General features: G+C 38.9%; 1 protein-coding gene across 4 annotated transcripts in view; it reads right to left on the reverse strand.

Annotated features, from left to right (window-relative positions):
• GRM1 (glutamate metabotropic receptor 1) overlaps positions 1 to 27,409 on the reverse strand; it is a 371,761-nt gene that overhangs the window by 48,337 nt on the left and 296,015 nt on the right. For all 4 annotated transcript variants that reach the window (XM_061207052.1, XM_061207051.1, XM_061207053.1 and 1 more), the window contains exons 4-5: positions 14,491 to 14,737; positions 9,941 to 10,109 (exon numbers count right to left, since the gene is read on the reverse strand). In XM_061207052.1, the coding sequence (XP_061063035.1) occupies positions 9,941 to 10,109; positions 14,491 to 14,737 (416 nt within the window). The remainder of the gene's footprint in view (positions 1 to 9,940; positions 10,110 to 14,490; positions 14,738 to 27,409) is intronic.

Genomic DNA, 27,409 nt, shown 5'->3' on the forward strand with positions numbered 1-27,409 from the left:
TAGAGTGCTGGATTTTTTTCTTGAAGTAGTATTGGCCTTTGTTCCGGCAGGCAGCAAAGTCACCTGTGGCTCAGTTTGAGTCTTGTTTTTCATTTTTTAGGGCAAGTCTAGAATAGTCTCTACTCTAGAAATAGTTTAGCCTCATTATAAACTATGACCCTGCTGGGATCTCTACTTAACTCTTTGTGTACTCAGCAAAGCATCTCCACTAGGGCTTGTAGAAACTGGGACAATTCTTGGCCTTGTGTGACCTCTGGGAATCCAGCTCCCCACTAATTGTTCTTTACCTGGACATTCTGAATTCTACCCTTCTCATACAGATTCAGTCAAATACTCATGAAAACTCATATGCCAACTTCTGGGACTCTTTTTCTGCATAGATCCATCCTCTTCCTTCCTCTGCACTACAAATTTTGGCTGCCTTGGCCTTCTTAAACTCTGATTTCTGTTTTCTTAAATTATCAAGATAGCCAAGCTCTGTTTGTTCTTTCTCACTAAACAACAACTAGGAAATTGCCTCCAGGCAGAAAGCCAGAGTGATTTTAGGGTTCACCTTGTTTGTTTCCTTTCAATTCCTTGAATTCAAGGTCATGCACTGTTTTCCAATGTCTGAACATAGTTATTTCATATATTGTGTCAAGTTTTCTGGTTGTTTACAGCAGAAGACAAAGTCTGTACTCTGTTACTCCCTCATGGCTAGAAACAGAGGTGCCTCCCCAACACATTAGACATAATCAAATGTTCTCATATGTAAAGTCAGAAATTAAACTGTAAATATTGCCATACCTTAAAATCATACAAACTCTATCCTTTGTGAAAATAAAATTATCTTCTTGCAAATCAGGTCGAAATTTATACCACTATTTTAGAATTACATGAAAAATATCAAATGACATTATATTTTCAGAAACTGTAAAAGGTTTCCTTTTTCTTCTTTTACTTTCAAATAACTTTAGAAAGTAGACTCAGATTAAGTCTTTTTGAAAATTTCACACTTATTCTCAGAATAAGCATGAGAAATCTATATTCCAAATTATAAATTTTTCTAAGTGCCATGAGAAAAATTGAATAAATGAGTACTGCTTTTTACCTTAATGAGTACAAGAAGTACAAAATAGTGTATATCTCTTCAGTCAGCTTTATCTTTTGCCTAACTATAAAATGAATACTATGAATGAGACAATTTCAAAAGATAATAATGCTACACAATTTATTTATGCAGAATGACTGGTGAAAGGTAGATCCTGTGAGTAACTGGCACATGGAAAGTATTTAAGATTAGGCTTTGAATGACTGAATAAATGAATGAATAAGTGATTGGCTTATACCTCTAATAAATAATGAAAAAGGAACTGCTCAAATGGAGTTATTTTTTTATTACTTCTTATTCAGCCACCAAGTATGTGCACTTTTGCCATACAATGTCTAAAATATGGGATTTGTCTTTTCTATCTCTCAGCCACCCCTCTAGGCTCAGAAAGATGAATTCTGGTCCCTGTCTCCTAATCATATAATGTGCCTCTAATTACTTCTCACTCCAGAGTTACATGCACACAGCTGCCAAGATCATCTCGATGGCCTGTGGGCTCCTCAAGAGAAGGGAATCATGCCATACTTTCACTGTTTTCAGATCATAGTCATCAATAAATGTACCAAGAACACACAGTAGCTGGCCAATGAATGAGTGTTGAGTTGAATCTTTTTTAAAAATGTAATTCGGCCACTCAAGGAATGTCAGTGTCTCCCTTTTCTAATACCTTTGAAATATAAGCTCTTTGGTCAGTCATTCACTTAGTCCCTGGTCCTTGTTTCTGCACCTAAGTTTGACTGTTAATAATCTCTTACATAAGTCCGCCAAACAAGGAAGAGCAGCCTCTGTGCCATCCCCTGCTTACATCCTCATTAATGTTTGTTTTGGAGGGAGGTTTCAAGTAGGGCAGATACATCATCTAACTTGTTTTCCATCTGACTTGCTTTCTACAAGGATTATTATGGCTGCTGTTTAGAGAATAGATTTTAAGAAGGACAAAAGAGAGAGAGTGTGTGTGTTGTTTAATCCATGGCTTTAACATGCAACAATAAATAAATAAATATATTTTAATAAAAGAAAGGATATTCCTTTCCATTTAGAATATCATCTTTCCTCCATCAGCCCATCTATGTCACTACTTTCGAGTCCTGACACATGCTCCAGGAAGTATTTCTGGTGCAGTGAGCCCTTTGAAACATTACCTTATTTGGAATTCTCTATAATTAAAATATACTTGGTATTTTATTACCACAAGTTAGTTAGCTTTTGTCCTCTAATTGTTTCACACGTATATGGTAGATATGTTTCATTCAGATACTTTTTAAAAAATTCTTAAATTATTGTCTCTATGTTTTAATCTCCCCCATATCACAGGTATTGATATTTCAAATTATTTTTATATTTTTATACTAACTGATATTTCTTTTGCATGTAGTATACACTCAATAACTGAATAATGTATTGTCTCATTTTTGTTACTGTAAAACACTTTTTATGACAGCTCTGAGTCATGATAAGAGATTTGATATTTCTCTGAAATTGCCCTTGAAAGACCAAGACTTCCCAAGACACAGGAACTGTTTTGATTCCTTTTACATCCTGTGTATGTGGTGCTCTGTTTATCGTTAGTAAGACTAGATGACATGCTGCTTCACACAAGGTTATGATTCAATTCCATATACACTGTAGGAGTCTTAAAGTATTTATGCCATAGGAAATCAAGCGTTAACTTTACGACTGCATTTCTGAAGTAACTTGAAATGGATTTTTTAAATTTAGGCTTTATTTAGAAAAAGGACAAAAGAAAGAAAACAGCATCGGAAGAATATAATGAAGGAAAAGTAATGATAAATCAAAGGAAACAGAGAAATTTGCTTCAGAAGGGAAATGCCTGGAAGACTAAACAGAATAAAGACACTGGTCTTACCTAAATAGGACTGTAGCAAAATCAGCTGAGGGAGAGAAGGGCTAGTCCTACCCTCCTGTGTCCCCATGACACACAGTATGAGAGCTTGGGCAACAATGGACTCTAATTGCTGATAAAATTTTTTCCAATTGCACTGTGAGTTCCTCAAAGGAAGGAACCATGTTTAAGTTTCTTTTGCATTCACAGTGCTAGCATAGTTATTGGTACACATTAATTTTTCAATAATTACTCAATAATGTATGTGAAAGAAAAGAGGGAAATAATATGGAATATTACATAAACAAAAGAAATGAAAATGAAGAATTCAAAGAGAATAAAAGATAGAAGGAAATTGAAGAGAGCCGTGAAAGAATTATAGAAAAATATCAGTTTAGGAAAATCCCTACGTAGCAATTTATTACAGGGGAAATGTAACAAAAATCATATAGGAATAGAAAATGATCACAAAAATGGACATACATTGAATGAGACCATGTGCAAGGCCCTCTGTACAGAATTACACTAAACCTCACAACGACTCCATGGAGTGAAGTTAATTACATTTTGCAGATGAAGAAACAGCTGCAGAGGGGATCAGTAACTTGTGCAAACCTCAGGCACATTATCACCAGTTATTTTCAAGAACTAAGCTCTTTCTTGTGTAAAAACAGCTGTCAGAATGATGACATGTTATGCTGAGAACCAAAATTATATCTCAGAAGTTGGCAGATATATATTTACTTAACCAACATTTATTTAGTGGCCCAGTGTGCCAGACATGGTGCTATGCATGGGGACAAATAAATGAAAAGACCTGATGATCACTGAGGTTAAGAAGCTCAAAATCTGACATAATATAATACGTATACTGCTAGAAGGAGGAATGAAATGCTTATGCAGGGCATATGCCTTCAATCATTCATCCATTCATTCATTCACATTATGCATTCACAATCAGTGAATAAAACAGATCATATCCCCATCTTTGAGGAGCGCCATCCTAGAAAAGGGCTTTGAGAAAACTACAGCAAGAAAGAGGAATAGGGTTCAGGGCAGGGACCACGGTGAGGCAAGCCTAGTGCCTAGGGACCAGAATTAAAGAAGCCCTTAAAACCCTCAGCGTCGTGCACATGCCCACCCTGCACTTGCAGGATCTTGATGGGGGGCCCCTTTAGGGACTGTGCCCTAAGTTCTTCACTTGCCTCATCTTAGTCCCAGTCTTGACAGGGAGGCACCTGGAATTGGGGATTGCAATTTTGCATATGGTGGTCAGGTAAGGCTTCACAAAGATATGCCATTTGAGTAAAGACTTGAGAGAGGGAAAGGGAGTAAGTCCTGAATATATCTGGTGGAAAAGAGTTCTAGGCAGTGGGCTCAGCTAAAGAAAAGACCCAGAAGTAAGAGTCCAATGGGTACTCATGCTATTGCCTTCCTTCTCTACTTTTCTGTATGTGTGTTATACTTCAATAAATATTTACTTAAAAAAGAAAATGAGCCCTGCTTCGGCCACTGCCACCTGCAAGACACAACAGCTCTGCTGCGTTCCTTCTCTGCCTGGTGTCATGTGATTCAGCAGCAGGTCCTATCGGCACCTGTCCCCAAAAGTGGCAGACAAGCTAGGTCTGAGGCTAAGGTGATCACCAAAAAGTTCAGTAACCAGGAGACCAGCTTAAACACTGGTCAAAGCATGAGAGGTGAAGGTGTTACTCAGAGTGGCTGTGAATAAATTAATGATGATTCCATAGAATTTCTCATTATGACCAGTGCTTGCAAAGATTTCTCTCATCCAGAGACACTATAATAATTTCATGCTTTCACATACATAATGAAATACAAAAAGGAACCCAGTATTTTGTCTTCAACTTTTTCAAAATTTTAGCCAGTATGTTTTTAGTAGCTGGGGCAGATCACATCATCATTATGTAATCATAAGCTTCTCAGATAAGGAATTTTGATATTCCTGTGGACAATTTTTGTTGAGAACCTGCCATCCTGCAGTGGAATTTAGAAAATATTACATAATGAAGGAACTATGTCATTGTTTCATTGGTTGCCAAAATGGTTGCATTAACTATGAACAAGTTAAATGGGTAGTTTGTTTTGATTCACAAAAAGGGGACGTTGAGGTGAACAGGACAGCTGTGGTTGATGTTATTGCTAACTTTCTTAGCTGGTCTTATGGTCATGGGAGAGTTGCCCTTATTCTTAGAAGACAAAAGCTGAGGTATGAAGTTTCATGATATCTGCACCTCACGTTCAGATGGTTCAGGGAAAAAATAGTTAACCCAATTCTGAAATATACAGTTTGTAAAAATATGTGTATCTGGGCTTTTCTCCACATATATAGGATGTATTTTACTATATGACAATATGGCATGTGTAATGAAGAACCATTTATGATATGGTCTCCATAATTCTATCTTGATTGGCCAGATGAGAAGGGGGAAAGTAGTGATTTCTACTTTCCATGCCTAAACTCCCAGACTCAAACCATCATCTTGGAGTAAAGAATCTGAAAATGAACTAAACGGAAGAAAAACATAAAAGAGAAGAGAGGGGAAAAGAAAGAATAGGAGGTGAATGAAAGCAATCCCCAGGACCCTTTCCCTGGGATTCTCTGCCGGTTTCTCCATCTCTGTCAGACTCTCCCGACCACCTTCACTAATATTTATTGCCTACTTAGTTCTAGATTCTGTTCCCTCAGCAATTTTATAAGCGGATCTCTATTTATAATTTTGTTGTAAACTATTGAGAAAATCAGCTTTAGCAATTGAAACTTGCATTTGTAGGGAATATGCCAGTTCATATAATGAAAGATGGTTGAACAACATGTGGCTGTGGGTTGATAAGAGCTTTGGATTGGCTCCAAGCTCAGCTCGGCATTTGTTAGCTGACAAAGCTTGGGGCAAGTGACTCAAGCCCTCTGGGCCTCTGACTTCTCATCTATAAAATGGGGTGATAATATCTGCTTTAGAAGGGTTGTTTTAAGGAATAATTGAAACGATGTCATCCATTCTTGTACTCGCACAAGAATATGCTTGATAAATGTTAGTTCCCGATCTCTATTGCCTCCCTTCTCCTTTCTTTCACTTTCTCCCCCTTGCCTTCCCACCCCTTCTTACCTCTTTCCTGCCTTCCCCACACCAAGGAAAATAGCAGCAGGCTTGGTGTGGGAGACCAATACACGTGCCAGGCCCTTGCTGTTTGCTTGCAGATCCATTGTCCATATTTTACGTGCTGCCTCAAATTCTTTTTGCCTGACCTGTCTCTTAGGCCCTTGGCCCCTGGCTCTTGAGGGTTCTGGATGCTTCTGCAACTCCTACCTCAGAGCCTACCACTACTGTGTCATCTTCTGGCATCTCCAGGTGATTCTCTCTCCCCCGGAGGAGGCACTGGGTTCCAGAACTGCCTCCTTGGCAATTCAGCACAGCAGGAGCCCAGACCAGACTGTGTAAGACCCACAGAGACATCTCCCCCTGCTGCTTCCAAATTCAAAGAAGGTCCACATAGCAGGACATGGACACTGGCTTTCCCAGCAGCTGCCTAAAGGGGTCAGATGACGTCACCTCCTGTGAGCAAACGCTGACCACAGGAAGCAGAAAATAGAATGGCAGGAGTGCATACATTTTTCTCCCTTCCTTGCTCCCACAGACAGTCCGAGCAGCCTGTCCAGAGACCTCCGTGAGGCTGAGCTGTGCTCAGTGAGGCAGTGTCCTGCTCAGTGATGCTTCACCTTAGTGGTAGAGGTGTTCCGCCATGCTTGCATGCCTCCCTTCCCTTTTCCTCTCACTCTTGCTTCCCTGGGATCGTATCTCGCAGTAATGCATTAGCACTTAACCTTGCTTAGCTTTCAGGGTTCAAGGGAACCCGAGCTAAGTATCTGCGCACTACATTGCTCAGGCTCTCTTTCCAGCGTCTTCTCCATACGGTTGGCAGAATGGAAGGACCTGATGGGAGACCGAAGAGCCGGAGAGAGGAGAAGCCTCGTACCAAGGTATCCTCCCCTCCCACCTCAGGAGGTGTCTCAGGTAGTATCTGTGACCTTCCCTGTGTCCCTCTAGCCCAGAGGTGGGAACGATTCCTGCTGTTGCTCATCTCTGAGTTGCCTCATTGCCCCCTTTTACTTTTATAACCAGTTTTTTACCTTAAATTTCCTCTGTTGAACCACCTGGCATGGGTTCTTTCTTTCCTGACTGAAACCTGACTAATATAAGACACAACATAAAAGTTTGATTTTATTTACCACTGTTTGTGGTATGACTGAAATCAATTTCTCCTCCATAAAATATTATACTTATATTATATTTATATTTCTAAAATTAATAACATAGGAAAACTGGACTTTTAACTACTTCAAAGGAAATTACCATAAGAAAGTTTTATGGGTTATCACAAAAGAAGTCAAATGGTTATTTCAACATTTTAAGTGGCATTTGATATTTAAAATGAATAATCCTTTCCTAAAGGTTATGTTTCTCAGTTAATACGAGTGCAGGTCCTACAATCACCTTTCAAGTTGCTTCCCTCCAGTCTCTGTAGTGGCTACAGAGAGACCTGGCTCTGCATCCTGAACCTGGTAGGTGGCAAATTGACGATGTAAGAATATAAATGCTATTATTTGGTAAATGGGATTCAGATTTCATTTGTTTCCATACCTCCCATGGTGCTTATGGGAAACAAACAAACATCCCCCCTCACCTCCACTCCAGGTGCTATTGAGAACGGGCATACTTTTATCCTGCAGGGTACACAATATTATGAAAATTGGACCCCAAGAGATTTGCATTTATAGCAAGTGGTCTGTAATGGCTCAGCAAAGATTTCTGGGATCTCCTTCGATAACACTGCATGGGTGTAATGCAAATGTGATGCCAGAAATACTTCAGCATCTAGCTTAGAGATGCATGCAGACAGCCTTTCCTCTGAACTTGGGGGTGGGGGGAAAGTCTATCTTCTGGAGTATACACATGGGACTACACATGGCATGTGAGCTCCCATTCATGGCCTGCCAGCAGTCAGAGTAACAGGAGGGAATTCTGAAAGGGAGCTGGAGTGCAGAGTATCTTTAGAATGATTTGTTTTCTCTTGCCAGGGTTGTATTTGTTTGTTTGTTTGTTTGTTTTTCTTATACTCTCTATAATCAAACTGTGTAGTTTCATAAACTTTCTCACAGCAGTTGTCTGCACTAAAGATTCAGTGCTGCCACCCATGCCGGGGAGGAGGTCTGAGATGAACATGTGACACCCTTTGGGTCACAGAAGAGCATAAAGCCCAGGGCTTCTGGGCTGTCCCAATCATATGACTTCAGGTCTCCCTGGTTTTCCCTACCATCCAGAGAAGATAACCAACCCAGAATCCAGTGGCCTGGCATCCTGTGGTAAGAGTCAAGGAGAAGTTTTAGGCCTCTCAATTTCAGAGGATATATTCCTAATACCACCAGACAGCCCCATGTGAAAAATTCCATCTGGATAAGAATCAGAAATGGATTCTTGGGGAGAAGCAGCACTGACGTACGGCCCATACACCGTGGTTTGGCTGGAGTCATTCTTACACTACTGAAATGCTTCTGTACTGGATGGAAACTAATGGTGCCTCTCCAAGCCCCCTGACTGCCCCATACTACCCTAGCCATGTAAGATTCCTCACCTAAATCTTCCCGTGATCCAACAACTCAAGGGTTAACCGCGGGCATGGCAGGAGGCCTCCAGCACCCTGTCATAGCACTAAGATGGAGTTCATTCTGATTGGTTGGTTACCATGACAATTATTAAATATGTTTCATATCGCATCTGCAGAGAAGGCAGTGACATTTGCAAGTAGGGAGAGTTGCCTCAGGAGTGGTTTTCATGCTCAAAGTGGCTGATTCGACTCAGAGTTTGAGTCCACACGGACAGCTCTTCTCAGCTGCTAAGAGGTGTTGCACGTTCCAGATCCTCCACGTTCTTTGATCAGCAGTGATAAAGCTTTTCCAGCTGCTGTACCAGCACTACTAGACTCTTGCCCTAAAGGCCCCTAAGTATACTTCTCAGGGCCTCTCCCTTGCATGGCTGGTTCTACGGCTCCTGCGAACAGCAGAGCAGCGTGGCCACGTGGCAAGACAGCAGGAGCCTCACACGGTATACATTCCAGCCCCAGCTGTGCTTTGTGACGTTCACTTGACAGCCTGTCTGCTCCCAGAGATGAATCACAGAAAATTAGAGATGGGAAAGACCTATTAGGTCATTTAATCCACACTCTTGCCAGTTCACAATCACTCCCCTATGCTCCGTTTCCTAGTGCATCAGCCAGTCTGGTTTTTAAATAGCATGGGATTCAGCCAGTGTTCTTTCCATGTCTTCTTCACCAAGAATTCTCTCTACTCCATTCAGCCAAATGCCCAGTATATGATGTTTATTTACTCTAGTTTTAAGTATACAGTAATATCATGATCACTCACTTGCCCCAACCTGGAAAAAAAAACCAAACTTCTGGGAATAATTCGAAGTGAAGACCCTCTCTTGGCTGGAAAATACCAGTTTCAGGAAAATTCAAAGAACTTGGTAGAGAAAAGAGAAGTGGTAAGCAATGTTTTTGTGTTACCTCATTTCAGCTTCTTTTATTTTAGTTATACATTTATTTGGCGTCGTTCAGCTTCTGCTTTCTTTAACAATAGCTAGAACTATGAGTAAGCAGAATCATTGGCTTTGGTTTCCGCGTTTACTTCTGTCTTAATTTTTAATTTGATTATTCATCCCCTTGCTTTCTATATTGTATTTAAGATTGCAGCTCATCATTACGATTCAAATAAAGACTATTCTAAATATCCCAGTGGTTTGCCTATTCCATTTCCCAATCTTTCTTTGTCTTCCTCATTTTTGCTAAACACAAGAACAGAAACAGTACGCCTGGCGCACCCTTTCTGGACAGTCTGGTCAAAGAAAAATGTCTGTGTTTTTCTTAGCTTATGCCCAGGCAGGAGGTCTCCTCATGGACACCATCCAAGAATGCATTTGTGGCTGGCTTACCTTAATTTGACCCTTTAAGCAAGGCTCACTGCACACAGACCGTACCATTCCACTCTTGTTCATTTGGATTTTGTAATCATCAATGTTCAACACCCCTTCATGCCAAGTTCCAACATGTACATAGTCATAGCGATTAGCTTCAGTGTACTGCAGATTCATGATATCATACCTACAAAGAAAACAACATGTGTGTCTTGGAGAATATGGACATGATGTAGAACCAAAGGAATTTGGTAAATAGGTAATAATAGAGAGAAGAAAGAGAAAAGTTAGAATCATCCCATGTCCTAATGCCAGCTACTGTCAATATTTTAGTTTATTTAGTTTAGTTATGTATCCTCTGATTTTCCAAAATGTGTATTCCATCCTTCAGTCTCTGTTTGTGTATCATCCATATTCATTAAAGAATATATTATTCTTGTACTTTTCTCTCTGCTTATTCTCAAAAAAATTCTATATGTGCTGAGTCGATCACCATATCCTTCAAATCATTATTCACTAGATTATTCTTTGATCAAGTAACAATTCTTCAGAACACTAGTTTTTAGCTTAAGTACTTTTATTCCAAATTCCTTTTTCACATTCAGTTGCCATTTTAATTACACTGGATTAAAAGAGGTGAGTTTTACCAAGTCTGGAACTTATTTTAGGTGCTAATAGAGCACGAAATCTGAGAAATGCACCTTTAATTAGCAAGGATGTTTGGGATTTAACATCTTGAGCATTGACATTTAAACTGGTCTCTTTCTTGATCAGGACAAACATTTCTGAATCCAAGTAATTGGTGTCAGTTATTTCAGTTATTTCAAATGCTGCAATGCTGCACAATGGTGAAATCTACATTTAGAAATCTTTACTGTAGCCAGAGTGTGTTCTGGGGACCAGATACATCATTTCCCAGTGTGGGCAGTGCACAGCATTTTCCAATTTGGTGGAAAAAACACAGCATTTGACATTAGAATGTATAAGCTGGAATCGCTTTCCTAATGTTTTAATAGTAGATTATACTACTTAGGAATGTCACTAAACTCTGTAAGGCTCATGGGGTTCTTGTGGGAATTTACTAACATAAGGCTGTTCGCAATTGGGAGAAATACATATGTAAGCCAATATCACTATATCATTCACATTCGTAGCACTATTAACGCGCTAAAATACTCTGGTTATTTCCATACTATAAGAAAATGAGAACATCTTTGTGTTGTCATAGTTATTTTCTCTCTCGGTTATTGACAATTCTCTGGTATTCTTCAATCTTCTTTCCATGTTGCTATTTACTGCAAGGAAACTATAACTCAAGTGGCTAGAAATGGATGCCTGACTCTCCCTCAGTGGCTCTGCAAAGTGGGGTTCTTTCCTGCAGTACCTGTGCATTCTTCACTCTCCTGCACTAGAATATGAGGCAATATCTCTTACTCTTTGTGCGTGACCCAAAGAAATAGATGGCAATTAACTAACACATATTCCTCTTCCTCAGCTCTCTTCCTCCTCTCCATAATATCCCTACCTAACCCATCCTGGAATTCTTTCCCTCTAACCCTGATACAGGCTCAGAATCCTCCTCAGCCCAGCACTCCAGGAAGCTACTACCAATCAACCTTAGCTGGCATCCGAAACCTATTGGCTATATCTGGCCTAGTTCTTTATCTAGACAGCTAAAATCTTTTAATAGCTTTGCTGCCTGCTCTTAATGTGCAAATGCATCCTGTCACCCACAGGATGGCTAGTGGCTTCTCCACAATCAGATTCTGGCAATTTCTATAAATAGCAGCTCCCTAAAGGGAAAGGGGACTCTCGGGGCATAAAGGAAGTCTTTCCCCTACTTTTCCAGGTGAACAAAACTTAAGTGGAGTGAGAAGAGAGAAGGGTGCAACTGGAGCGTGTTATTCACCTCTCTGCTTTCTGATTTTTGGTTAATAGAGGGTTCTCATTCCTCTGGTTGCTGAGACAAACCAGAATGTTCTCAGAGTAGCTCTCTGAGTGATATCTATGTGGGTATTAACTGTGGGCTGACGGCTCGCATTCATCTTGCTGATCAAGGACACTAAACTACACCTCCAATATTTTTCCATTTTAAACTCCTTATGGTTACAGAGCCTGCTGTGAGTGTTTGGTATGAGTAATTCCCTTTTTCATTTCCTTTAATCTTTATGTTTTACTCCATATTACATTGTTAAATCTCCTTACATACTTTCAATGCAGGCTTAGGTGTAACGCTAGCTTTAGAATATCTTTTTCCTATAAATCAGTTTCCTAAGACTTTTATTTCAACTTCCTCATTTCAATAAGAGAAATCAGTTCACGCTTAATTAGCATTTAGGAACTGAAAAATTCACAATATTTTGGTATGAAAACATACTTTTAAAAAGTCCCAAAAGCTGGAGAAAAAAAAAATGCTTGAAGATACCAAGGGAAAAATACTGACTTACTAAAAAGAGGCCTTCCCCAGTGCTGTGTGTGTTAATGAACACTGCTCTTTTCTCTTGACCCCAGAGTCCCTTCTCGCACGTTGGCGGTTATTTGGAATATCCTCATGCTGTAAATTACAACTTTACAGCATCCTTTCAATGCATTCAATCTATGTTGCATGATGATTAACTAAAATAATTACAAGAGGGACCAAAAGCATGAATGATGGTGTGACAGGAGATAGAAACAGAGGGAAGTGGTTGAAATAGAAATTGAATACAGATGAAGCTGACCAATTTCAAGCCTGTGGAAATGATCCTTGAAAAGGGACCCAGGGGGAAACTCTTGATTTAAATATGCAATTAAAGATGAAGGAGGAACAGGCTAAAATTGTGGGCCTATATTTTGGATAGTTTACAAATAGAGAGAGGAGGAGGAGGAAACTCATGTCTACGCTGTGTGGGAAATGCATCTGGCCCTGTCCTAGGCACATTGTGTATGTTATAGAATCATGAAGGAAGGTTTCCATTCCAAATCCAATCCTTGATAGAACCTGGTTTCCAGTAGAACCCAGGATTACAGCCACGGGTTTAAAGGGGGGCGGGGGGGGCAGTCAGTGCTCTGAATCACTTTTTCCTCTGGCACCATTTCTTAAGGTGCTCAGCTCCTGGAAGCTTTCCACACGCCCATGCCCTGCATCATTCCATCCTTCCCACTCTCATTTTCATCTAAAGCTGCTCCCACCTCACTGGCAGCTTGGAAGGAATCTGATAAATTCATCGCTTTAATTGCTGAGTGTTACTTATATCATTTATCCTTCCTGGAGCTGTTGGATTTTGACAGGGAGAATCCACTTAGGCCCCGCAAGGCACTCTCTAAACGTAGAACTTTAAGGTTACATGAAAGGAAGAGATATGTGGAGAATTATTTAGGGTCAAATAGTCTCTTACAGTACATTTGAAATGACATTAAGAAGGTTGCCAGCAACTTTGCCTAATTTTAGGATTAGCTAAAAGGCAGCACGATGTGGCAAAAAGATTACAAGTGTCAGATTCGGACAGCACTGCCTCTACCAGCTACTCTCTGCGTGACTTTACGTGAGTTTCTTAGTTTCTCTGACACTCAGTTTTATCATCTGTAAAAGAAGATAATGATATGCCTATAGCGATGAGGATTAAATGATTTGATGATCTGTTTTATCACAACATATGCTTTTCTAAAATCTCTCATTTTGCAAAATTATGTACTGAAAGATAACAGGGCTTAGGAGGAAAAAAAAAAAAGGATTGTGGGCACACTGTGCAGTAGCCAGACTGAGGGCCTTTTTTCTTTCCCGTTGCAGGTTTTAATTTTTATCCCACTATTCTGATCATCCCTTGCCTAAGAAAATTCCTATGAAAGAACACAACTACTGTTTATACTGATATCATTCTCTGCATACCAATTACATATGAGCTAACTGGTACTATAAAAGCAAGTGTTGCAGAAGAGACTGTATATAAAATGACTTGGGAAAAATATATATAGTTAGTTAGATTTAATTTTCCTTTGCTTCTTGATTAATTCTTTGGAAGCCATAGAGACTCAATACCAGACAGAAAATTCTTTCCTTTCTTGTTCCAAGAAACATGTTAGCAGGAACATAAGTTAACCTGAAAAAAAGGGATACATATGTAAGACCTGGTTCTCATCATATATTAAGCTCTTTGAGCAGGAATAATATTAAAATATTCCACAACCAGTATAGTATTGGGACTAATCAGTTAGAAGGAGGCTGACCTGATGTTGGCAGTGCCAGGGAGGGTCCTGCTGGTCAGATGTAATCTCCTTAGTATCTTGGGCTTGCAGGGAGGTCCCAGGCATTCTAAGGGAAGACCAGGGATGATAGCTGTATGTGTGTGTGGGGAGGTAGGGGCGTGGCACTGGTAGGATGCAGGATTGTGGGTATTTACCAATAAGTTCGTCAATGTTTTATAATGTAATTTCCATCTAACATTAGCCCTTTCTTTTTAGCTATCTCGTTGCATCTGTCCTCATGGCACCCAGAAACTATGAAACCAAAGGGAGCCAGAGTATCCGTCTGTCTGGCTTGAAGAGGATCACAGGGTTATTTAGATCCATTATGGAAAAGACTGCTTTACCTTCCAGGAGCATCCCCTTTCTCATCAAACCACACCTCCTCTCCAGATACACCGATGAACGTGGACTTGATGAGGAAGTCCAGGAGTTTGCTGCCATCGATGGGCTTCATGGCATCACAGAGGCCCACATGGCCAGGGCAGAGGGCGTGGTGCATGTTCTGTAGCCCATGTGCCATGGCATAGATGGCGTTGATGACAAACCCCATCTTACTGTCCTGGACATAGTTTTCTTCTAAGCTTTCATTGCCTGTAACATAAAAACAGATCACTACCAAGGTTGCAGTAATGAAGTCTAAACCTGCATGTTTAATTCTCAAATGCTTTTCAGGGCTCTCAGAAGAAGGGAAAGCCAAACCTACCTGTTCAAGCTTTGTATTTGTGACTACCTCTGGTGTATTCTATCTGCAAATAGTTCATTCAATTTTATTTTCTGAATTCAATAACAGCTTTATAACATATAAAACAAACGCCACAGAGGTGAAAATAAAGAACTTTCACATATTGCAAGGAAATCCTTAAGGAGCAATGAAAATAGCTCTTATTTCCTCTGGGTTCACAGAGACTTATATTAAAAGTCTCCCTATATCACAGTCCTGGAAAAGCATTTTTTATACCCTTTGTGACAACCCACAATCCATTGTAAATCAGTTTGTGCATTATCTAAACCCCAATATTTTCTCTTGATGATTCCACTAATTTTATCATCTCTAGGACCAAAGAAACCTAGAGTAAAAAGAAGAACTAGGTAGTATGAATTTCTTCTTCCATATGGTCGGTGGTACAGAAGTATTTGAATAAGATTTGCTAATTATTAGAAACTCAGGTAAAATGTTTCTTGATGGAAGAGTCATACTACACATTTAATCTAAACCTTTAGTTTTACCTGTGAATTTCAAATACTCTGCAATCATTTCCACCTATGTCACAGGTGACAGCCTAAATAGGTCACTGAACCCTAAGGTGTCTGGGCTGGAGAATAACAGAGTATCTTAGGAACTTAGAGAGCTTGAAGTACTTAGAAGAAATGGTAAAGAGTTTTGACTTTGACGTTGAGCTTGAGATGAAATAAGACATTTCCAAAGAGTTCTATTTAAGGCTAATCTATTTAGGTATAGCTGAAAATGTAAAAAAGGTACATGTGCATCTACCCTAAGAATGAGATACAAAATACGCAGGCCACGTTGAAGGGGGGACAAATTCAATTTTAACTCATCTTCCAGTGTTGCTTAATAAGAACTTGTTAAAAGCGTGATTTGCTAAAGTAATATTTTCCTAATTGAAAGAACACTTCCCAAGAGGAAATAGGAGTAAGAGAGGCAGAAGGGGCATTTTAAAATCAAACTGCACAGAATAAGTCTAGAAGGTTACATAAAGCAGAAAGCAAACATCCTCCTTGAAAAAACTGCAAAGTCATTGAAATAAGGTAATTTATGTCTGCCACCCAGAACCCCTGGGTCTTAAATGTTAGTTTGCTTTCCCTCTTTTTTATATTGGGATATAAAAGAGATAAATTAATGCCATCGGTCTGATAAGTTTTAAATGAGCCTTTAAATACAGCCCGAAACTTCCAAGTGCCGGAGCTAAATGTTAAAGCTGTTAGAATTAGAGAAATTACCAGGAGTTAAAGAAGAAAAAAAAATAGACAAATATTGGATGGCAAAATAACCTTCAATGCAGCAGTTACTGAAAGGGTTCTAGCAGCTACTTAAAGGGTTCTACTAAAACCATCTACTTGAAGTGGCATCTATTAAAGTCAACCCTAGGAGCAAACTGACAAAAAATATGTGTTCTTTTCTCTGTTAGGGACAAACCTTATGACCACTGAGTCTGTTGTTTTGTTTTTGTTTTGATAACTGCTACTAAAGATGTATTATATATTTTAAAAATTATTTTGGTGTCCCCAGTACAAATTTTTTAAGCTGTCTTGTCTAGTGGATGCCTTATTCATCAGCATTCGGACTGTAACGGGTCTTGGATTTCTCTGAGATCAATGTTTTCCTTTCGATCCTTATTTAGGGCTATCATATAACTTATTGTCCAAACTGGGTTACTTTTGTGAGTGAAGTGAGTAATAATTATTCCAGAAACACCGGTGTAATTAAGGCAAACTGGTCAAATGGTGACGTGTTTCTTGAGCCATGCTGACTTCCAACTGTATCTATTTACTGATGTTATGAGTAAGATATGTGTGTATATATGTATATATATATGAAAAAAATATAAAATAACACATGTAAATATATATACATTCATGTATACATATGTATATTTATTGATACATATACACAATAAACAATTAGTGGAATATTCTTCTTAATTTAAACTAATTTTACATTTGTCTTATTTTAATGGGAAACATACACATTAATAGTAATACTGGCTACTATTTTTTGTGTTTATTATACACAATACTCAAATAATGATATCATGATAATCCTGCCAAAGAGACATGAATCCCACCGTTTATAAGTGAGGAAAGAGCAATGGTATCAAAATGCCCCCTTGATACGTGTTCTTTCTGTAAGTTGGCAGAAACATGGGTGTAGATATAGAAGTTTACAGAGGAGACACTTTTCTGGCGACCGAGGACAGGGCATCCTTCTGTGCACCAGTATCATTTTCAAGCTTTTTGAGGGCTTCTCCCTGGGATTGTTCCAAATGTGCACAGCGGTCTCTCTGACTAGAAGTAGTAGCACTCAATCTATTAACTGCAAATTAAGACAAAGAAGCCCATCCTGTCAGTATTCATCATACAGAAAACCAGGAGGCTAGGCACATGTTTTCAGGGAATATTTGTAACTCAAACCCTTTTCCAAATAAACACAAACAGCTTGTGTGTTTGTGTAAATCTAAAGCGATACATGCACTTCCCTACCCCGCCAGTCCCCTGGGTCTGCACATGAAGGGGATGCTACCTCCCATCAGTAAGAAGTCTCTCTTCAGCTACTACCCCAGTTCACGATGAACTAGCATTTGGGAAGGCGTGACAGAGTTAGAAAATCACCCGGCCTTTACAGGACCATTTTCTTTGCCATAGCAACAGTCCCAGATGATGCTGCAAGAATTTATCATCAAAGAAACAGAATATGATACAGGTTTTCCTTCTGCCCAAAGATCCTATGTTTTCATGACCAGCAAATAGAGAATCCAAGCTAATCATATTGTCACTTGGTGGGAAGGTGAAAACACTCTGATTCCCTGGGGTTTAGTGTCTTTTTAATAACACTAGTCTCAGAGTTATTAGTAAGAAGGGGATTTTATGATTCATTTTCTGTGGTGCATTAACCATTACAGGCCACTAGGGTATCATTAAACTAGTACATTTTCTAATATACTAAATGGAATCAAATAATTGTAGTTGACTGTGTTTATTTACCTTCAAAAGAATACCTGCCTAACTACTTCACAGCAGATTGTGAAAATAGCTTCCTTGATTCTAAATAGTCATCTTGTTCTTATTGCAAAACACAAGGGCTATAAATTGCTGCCTGAGTATGGCAGCACACAGAGCCTCCATGAGTAGAAACAGACTGTGTACCTTCTGAAAACAGGAAATCCACGGTGGTGGGGAGAAGGGCTGGCAATTCCATCTGCTGCCATTTAGGATGGCTATTCAGCAGAGTGGTATAAAAGAAAGAAAGAGCTCGGGACTAGGCACTTAAACACCTGGGACCTAGTGAAATGGAGCAGGACCCTGTGGGGCTCTCCTGGCTATGAATCCTTTCCATGTCCCCAGTTTCTTGTTTGAAAGAAATAGGCTTCCTTCAGCCTCCTTGACCTTCCCTGAGTTCCAAAGTGCAGACTCAAACAGTTGCTTATCAGGGAAGGGAGGGAATGCAAAAACAAAGAAGGAGCAGTCAAGAAACATTAGTGCAAATAAATAAGATCGTCTATACCAATTTTTTCAGATTCCACATATATGCGTTAATATACGATATTTGTTTTTCTCTTTCTGACTTACTTCACTCTGTATGACAGTCTCTAGGTCCATCCATGTCTCTACAAAATTTACTAAGCAGAAATAGAGACACAGACGTAGCGATCAAACGTATGGATACCAAGGGGCAAGGGGGGGGCGTGGGATGAATTGGGAGATTGGGATTGACATATATACACTATTGATACTATGTATAAAATAGATAACTAATGAGAACCTATTGTATAACACAGGGAACTCTACTCAGTGTTCTGTGGTGACCTAAATGAGAAGGAAATCCAAAAAAGAGGGGATATATGTATACATATAGCTGATTCACTTTGCTGTACAGTATAAGCTAACACAATATTGTAAAGCAACTATACTCCAATAAAAATGTTTTTTAAATTAAAAAAAAAAAGAAACAATAATGCAGCCATGGGGCAGGGTCCTGGTTCCTCCGTAAGAAATATACATAACAATATCCTCCAGTTCTTCTGCAGGTAGACCCTTACCCAGGTAGAGGACGGTAACTTCAGGCTGAGAACAAGATTCCTGGAACACTGTCCTGTAAACTCACCACCAACCAATCAGAAGAAAGTCACACACCTTGTAGCCCTCACCCAAAATTTTGCCTATAAAAACTTCTCCCCACCAAACCATTGGGGAGTTCTGGTTTTTCTTGAGCATGAGCCACCCATTCTCCTTGCTTGGCCCTGCAATAAACCTTTCTCAGCTCCAAACTGACGTGTCAGTTTGTTTGGCCTCACTGGGCATTGGGCACATGAACTTGCAGTCAGTAACACTAGAGGCAGTTCTGCTATAATATATCAACAATACATATCCAACTAGCCATGGAACTTGGACAAGTGTCTAGACCTCCTTGAGTCTCAGTTTCCTAATCTAAAAAATACCACAAGTGGATCAGATTATCTTTCTGAAGATGTCTTTCCCCCTCTAAAGTTCCTATGCTTTGCTTCTCCAATTCCACATTTATTGGTACTTAGCAAAGTCCTTTACATATACTATCTTTTTTAATTCTTACAAAACTGTATGAGTTTTGTTCTATTATCACCATTTTACAAATGAGAAGATTAAAGCACAGATAAGTGAAATCAAGATTGGGGAGAAATGTTTACCTTTCCCTTTCCCTTCTATTAGTGCTTCTTTGTGAAGAGATTCTTACTTAGTACCACCTCAGGCCTCTTGTCTTACTCAATGGGAAGAGGGGAGTGATTCATCTTTTTGCAGGATTGAGAAAAAGAAACTGGGCATGCTTAGCTCAGCCCCTTTCTCTCTCATCTGGAGGCCTGCACTTGACAATTCTCAAAGGTTCTGGTTGATTCTCCAGCCTTTGGAAAATGTGGGCTGTAGTCGACAGTTGTGCCAGTAGGCTAGACAGGTTAATCTAGTATTGAAAAGTCTATTGTGGTCACATATCTGATCCATGTCCCTAATCCAGTTTGTTGTGTTTTTTTTGTTGTTGTTGTTTGTTTGTCAGTTAGTTTTTTTGTTAACTTCTAAAAACTTCTTCACTGAGGTATAACTCACATATGGTGCAGAAATCTTTACTGTACATTATAATATTAATAAATGTTTATTAATTTATTAATAAATGTTTACATATGTACATACCCATGTAACTGCTCTCCATATCATGATATAGAGCATTTTCAGAGGCTTCCACTTATTTAGAGCTTCCTTAATTTATCCCAGCAATGTTTTGTAATTTTTCAGTATGCAGATACTAGGTATTTGATTTTTATGGTACTACTACAATTGATGTACTTGAAAATTTTTTAAATTATTTGTTGCCGGTATAGAGAAATGCTATTGATATCTGTGTTTCAGCCTCGTATCCTGCAAGCTTGCCAAATTTACTTATTAATTCTAATTTCTTATAAATTCTTTTGAGCTTTCTATGTATGCAATCACATTATTAATAAAGCATATCTTATATTTTATCTCCATCTGTTTCACTTCTGGGTCGACTCCTTAGTTGGGTTCAAATTTGGGAAGGAAATACATTGGCTGTGCCACTGAAATCTCAGGGGTTCTGAATTCAAGGTCACACAGCTACCAAGGACAGAGGCAGTGGACTCCAGAGCTGGACCCGGTCCCTGCCACGTGGCACTATGCATACAATAGCAGCCCTGCCCAACTGCTGGAGCAGTTCTATAACAGACAACAAGACATCAGTTAGGAAAAACAATTAGTTTGATGTTTATTAGTTCTGAATTTTTAGTAATATCATCCCAGTTTGAATGTCCAAAGTGGAAAAACATAGTAAATAAATTGAAAGAATGTTGAACTCCAATAGAGTACTTTGTTGATGCCTATTCTTTCTATTTAATTAGTACAACCTTACCACTATGCATGTAGGTCTAGTTATGTTGCCTTTTTAAATCTAGACCCTCAGCATGAAATTCAAAATAAAAAGAAACAAAACAAGCATTCTTTTATCTCATCATAACAAGGAAATGTTTTGGGAAACATTAGTAAACATAACTGTCCCTGGAGAAAACATTCTTCTGGTTTCTTGGCTTTTGTAGCTCTCCACTGCTTCTTTTTATCTGAGAGCATTATATATTCAATACATAATTTGATACAATCTCCATTCAGATCAAAATAGAAAGAACTGTAATTGTTTTATATTGTTAACATATCAAGCAAAGAAAATGAAATTCATGTTCCTTTAAATGACCTGAGTATCAGATTAATTGAGAGAAAATTAATCAGATCATTTTTAAAATAATGACCTCAAAGGACTAAAGTGCTGTCAAGTTTTCTTGAAGGCCTGGCTATTAAATTTTCCTTATGCTTTTCCAGGAAGAATTTGTGGTAAGATTCACAACAGTCCAGCCTTGTTCATGCTCAAGTTTAAAATCTTTGAATTCTTTTTTTCCTCTGACTCTATACTTTCCTCTTTCCCTAAAAATTTTCTCAGCTCACATCACAGAAAAATATGACCCCTCCATTATTTTCTATTCAGTTTATTAAAATGTAAATTAACTCCTATGTAGGATGGAAAAGAAGAAAGTAAGGGTCATTTACTTGAGCGTGTGTTATTAGCTGAATTTCTATTGCTTAAACCCACCTGGTTTTAACATATGTGAACAATACAGACATTTTTCTAAATACATCATCACAATGTATTGTTAAAGAGAGAAATCCCCCAGTTATATGACACACACACAGCCGGCTCCCTGCAAATTGCTGATAATGTATGGTAAGCCTTCAATTCCCTGAAAATACAATTGCATTTTAGCTAATTCATATTTCAAAAAATTATAGTGTTATGTGAAAAACAAATGAGGACAATCCCTGGAGAGTTTAAGTGATGCTGAGGATTAGTCAGTAACATTCAGTTGAACTGTGGGCCTCTTTGTTTCTCTACAAAGAGAAAATAAGGGCAGCTTCTCATGTGCCTTTGCCTTTATTGATCTGGCACAAAACAGTGTCATGGAGTTATAAACCACTCCCCACAGGTCTGCAATAAGCATTTGGCAGGTAATCATAGAGAAGGAGTATGTTACAGAGAGCTGGCTGCTTTAGCCAACATGGGAAGTTAGGGTGTTGTTAAAATTCATCAGGAACCAACTCCTGTCTCAACAACCTGCTGGGTCAGAATCCTTGCCAAGCCTATTCATCTTGGTCTCTTCTAAATGCTAAGAAGGCACATCTATGCTCATAGCTCCACTTCTACTTATTTATGGGTGATAGGAAACATGCTTTCTTTTACAAATGTAAGGTAATTCCATGATTTAATGCTATTATGGTCCATTTCAAGTTCCCTTTTGTAGTATCTCTAGTTTCATGCTTCAGTGTATAGATTGAGCTAATAAGTCAGAGTGGATTTTGCAGAAATATAAGAACTATTTGTGAAAACTCTACTTATCTCTGACCTATTACAGTCTAACAGCATCTTCTGATAACCAATATAGGGTCTTGTTTATTACAAAACAAAACCTTAAAAGTTATATGGCGTTAGTATTGCAAATCCACTTTTATGATTGACTTGTGATTTATACAGTACAGTATTTATAACTTGACAAAATGCTGTACCATTAAAAAAGTCTACTTTGGGATATATTAAGGATATCCTATCCTTCAGCCTTTTTCCTGGAATTCATATGCCAAGTGATAAAATGGAAACTTGGAATAGAAGCTTTCCATGTTCTGCACAGGATTAAATACAGGTTTAAATACAGGCCATAAGGTTTATTACCATGCCCACATCACCTAAGAATGAGATATACTGTGGATTTTCATGTAAGGTTCATTTCTGCAGGGCACTCTTAGTTGATATTTTACACTGATATTTTATGTAGACTTAACAGCTCATGTAGACCAAAACGCTATCTGTCCCAATGTTGGTCGGGATTTCTTGAATGACATATTGCCTTTTATGTGGTGTCTCCCAACAGCATCTCTTGAAAGAATCAAATTTGGAATTCCTAAGAGCCTAATAGGAACTCATGGCTAGTGAGACTTCAATCAATATCTGTCACAGAAATTAAAAGAGTAGCTCCTAAGATTAACGTTGTCAAGCACATACAGGCAAAAAGCTCTGAACAGGGTCTATTGCTAAAACACATACAGGGTTCAGACTTTGTGCAAATCTGCTTGGATATGTCAGTCACTCTGCTCAGGTTGTGAAGGGCATATTTACAGAAACAAGAATGCCACAAATAGATTCATTAAGAAGGACTCCTTCAGAGGTCACAGGGCTGATCCAAATCTATTAAAATTATATTCAGGAGTGGAATATAAGCTCTATATTCTAACTGGTAAAGTTGTTTATCATAGGGTATGGGTAAACAATGCTGAAATAGCTGTACACATATACCAAGGTTGAAAAAATAAATGAATAGGGAATTCCCTGGTGGTCCAGTGGTTAGGAGTCCGAGCTTCCACTGCTGGGGGCCCGCATTTGATCCCTGGTGGGGGAACTAAGATCCCACAAGCTGCGTGGCCAAAAAAACAAAAAGCAAAACAGAAAAAATGAATAAATGGATGACAGATGATAGAATCCAAGTTTATCACAGTTGGAGTGGGGAAGGTTACTGATAAGCAAAGGGGAAAGGCTAGAATAAACCATGTGGTACTGGAACCGAGGTAAAGGCATAAGTATGAATTTAAATTTAGCTTAATATATGTACTGATGAATTAATATAGAAATAATCATACATATGTTTATATGTGGATTGGTATATATTTATATACTTCCCAACTCTGCCCACTGAAGCAAAAACACCCCAATCATAACAAGCACGCCCAGTGCACAGATCTTGGATTCTAACACCATTCTCTAATAAAGGGGATCAGAATGCCTTTGGAGAAATAACCAGTTGTAGGGCTGGGGCAGGAAGTATACAAGATGAGCCTGAAACATCTTGTAGTGCCAGAAAATAAGGAAGTTGCTTAAAAAATAAAACAATAGAGATATGTCAAAAGAACACTCGAATCAAATAAAAGACCTCCCAATGGCCCAAGCTGAGACAATTTGAGCAAGAAAATCAATAATATAGTATTGGATTATAAGCCAAAGTATAAAATATAAATACTCTTGAGTCCAACTGATATAAATAAAGAATTAAATTAAAAAATTAATGGGGAAGAGACAAATCTCCTGTACAGAAGAATTCCAAATAATTTATGTAGCTACTCTGCCCTCAAGAAAGTGGAGCATAATTCCACACACTTTAAGTGTGGGATGCACTTAGTGATTTGCTTTCAAAGAGTACAGTACAAAAAAACAGATAGAAACAGAAACCTAGTAAATGCTTCATTAGCCAGGTGATCAATGTTAACATTATCAGTGATAAATTGATAGGGTGTACTCTCGTACATTGTGTTGAGAAATATTACTCAGCCATAAAAACCCTATTCACCTCTGGGATCTTCCTCCCAAAACTCATAATCTCAGTCTGACTATGAGAAATACGTTTGCCAAACTCAAATTTAGTGACACTCTACAAAATACCTGACCAGTACTCCTAAAAACTGTCAAGGTCATCAAAAACACAGGAAATTTGAGAATTATCACAGCTGAGAGGAGCCAAAGAGACATGAAAAATAAATATAATGTGATGGGATGATCCTGGATGGGATCCTGGAACAGAAAAAGGAAAACTGATGAAATAAGAAAAAAAAATGGAGTTTATTTAATAGTAATGCACCTATGTTGGCTCATTAATTGTGGCAAATGTACCATAGCAATATGAGATGCTAACAACAGGGGAAACTGAGTGCAGGGTATTTGAGAACTCCCTGATATACCTTTGCAACTTTTATTGAAAACTCTTCTAAAATACAAACTTTATTTTTTAAAAATATACAAACATTAGCATCCAACCTGGACTAGTGTCAGGTAACAAGAGGTAACATGATTGAATGCTTGCTATGTGACAGGAACTTAATCAGGTGCTTTACATATAATATCTAGTCACCTCACGATGACTTATTAAATGGGTGATATTACTATGCCCAGCTTACTAATGGAAAATCCAAGGACTTGTCCAAGATCACACAGCTGGGCAGTGGTGGTGACTAGCCTGACACCCAGCTGACTCTAGAGCTCTCACTCTTAAGTACTATGTTCCCTGTCTCTTGCTCAGTTGTAACCCAAGAGTGACATTCCACTCAGCAGGCTCATGGACAGATTGCATTTGATGCTATATTAATAAATGTTCATGTGTACAGAATGAAACTTGCCCCTGATTGTAGATTATATATAATCTATAAAGAGAACATCCACACATTTCATCACATGGTGAGGTTGTCATGATTTATTTCACACGGATGATATTGATATAGAGGCAGAATTTTTTTTGCATGACTTTTTCCTATAGATGCTCCATTCAACACTCCATAGAGAAGGCTAAATCCGACAGATAAAAATCATTTGGGAGGAAATCCATCACTAAGAATCAATATTCTAGATTCTATGACCCTCAGCCACAAGAAATGATTAACTGATTCCCCAGGCTTTTATCTGAGGTTCCAGACTGCTGCAGGGTCAATTCTTCTGGGCATAAATGTCATCCATGCATTTAAAAAGTTGAAAGCAAACCTTCTTCTAAGGGGAAATACCCACAGAAAGTTAACTGAAGAATCTAATTAAACAAGTGGCCCTTGAGGCAGGCATACAGTCTTGGTTGGTAATATCAGTTTGGAAGCCACAACATAAGAACAGACTTTGAGGAAGCTCCAAAGTAACACAAGGAACTCTCTCAAGCAACACCCATGCTCAGTGCCTGTAGTTAACCTAGTCTGCTAACTTAGACTGCTGGGGTCAAGTCTTTGCAAACTGACTTTGCTCAAGCTTATCAAAACACACTCATCAAAAATGCACTTGAGGATTTCCTTGGTGGTGCAGTGGATAAGAATCCGCATGCCAATGCAGGGGACACGGGTTCGATCCCTGGTCCGGGAAGATCCCACAAGCCCCGGAGCAACTAAGCCCGTGCGCCACAACTACTGAGCCTGCGCTCTAGAGGCCATGAGCCACAACTACTGAGCCAGCATGCCACAACTACTGAAGCCCTCACGTGCCTAGAGCTCATACTCCGCAACAGGAGAAGCCACCACAATAAGAAGCCCGTGCACCACAACGAAGAGTAGCCCCTGCTCTCTGCAACTAGAGAAAGCCTGTGCATAGCAATGAAGACCCAACGCAGCCAAAAATAAAAATTAAATTAAAAAAAAAGTGCACTTGAGAACATGTGGAATTTAGCATCTCTGAGACAATATTTCTGTTGACTATGCGACTCTTTTAGTGCTTTCTAGGATGCCAGGCATTATACCCTACTTGGATGATGCCTCAATCATGGGATCCAGTCCTACTGAAATAATTGAACAACATATCAGGATTTTTCCCTGGTGGTTTCAACTTATTCTTAGATGAGGATATGAGACAAACACAGATCGGGTCAAGATGATTCTTTGTCTACACTTGTATACGTACACTTGTTTGTTTTTGTACTCAGATTGAACTTTTTCTAGTGTAATAAAGACAACTTCAATTAGAATGTGGAATTTAGATAAAATAGGTGTGCCTCCCCACCTTTCAATGTATCTACGTGATTCTTAAACACCCATAAAAGAGTAGCCAACTCTAGAAAGAAGGAAGAGTGCAGAGAACTTGGCACCCACTAACCACTAAGGTTCAAAACTCAGATAGCAGAATTGATGGACGGGGTTAGTGACAACCAAGGCTAGATTGAAAGAACGAACAATAGATACCTGTAACTCATTGTAAAGGTAGAAGAAATCTAGGCTGATTTATACCAAAGCCTGTGTTATTTGAGGGCAAGTCTGGTTCTGGGTGTAAAATTCAGTGATAGCAGAACTCTTTATTACCGTGTGTTTATGCATACGTGTGTGTGTGTATGTTTGCACATGCTTTGGATTAAACAGCTGTATGTGTGCATTCAAAGCACAGTACTATTTTAAGGCCTGATATCTTGCAGCATTCTTCAAATGAACTTAACATAGAAAGAGGAAGCTTTCTACTTAACACAGGGCATGCTGAGCTGTCACAGCATTCTGAGTGAGCTTAGAGATGTGGCATTGGTACCCCTGCACTGATTTCTTACACAGCTAGGAAGAAAAAGGCGGCAGCAGAGGTGAATTCTACCCTTAACTAGAGATAAGAAGGCCAAAACAGAGATTAGTTTGCTGAGAAATGAGCACTGGAATCAGGGCATGTATGTTCACCCTGTAGGTGATCAGAAATATATGGGAAGAGAAAACCAAGGCAGAGATTGATCAGGATGACACTGCCACATTGATCAAATATGACAGCTTCTTTTAGTGATGAGGTCAACAGGAAAACCATTAAAAGCATCTTCTCTATGAACACTTGGCACTGACTTTTCAGTCATGCCCCCTGAAAGCTCACAGAACTATAAAGTAAAGGCAGCAATGATTTCTCTGCCTCAACAACTGCTGAATCAGAATCCCAACAACTACTCACATAGACTGGAACAGCATAAAAAT

Source organism: Eubalaena glacialis, chromosome 12, assembly GCF_028564815.1.
Source record: "Eubalaena glacialis isolate mEubGla1 chromosome 12, mEubGla1.1.hap2.+ XY, whole genome shotgun sequence".
NCBI lineage: Eukaryota > Metazoa > Chordata > Mammalia > Artiodactyla > Balaenidae > Eubalaena > Eubalaena glacialis.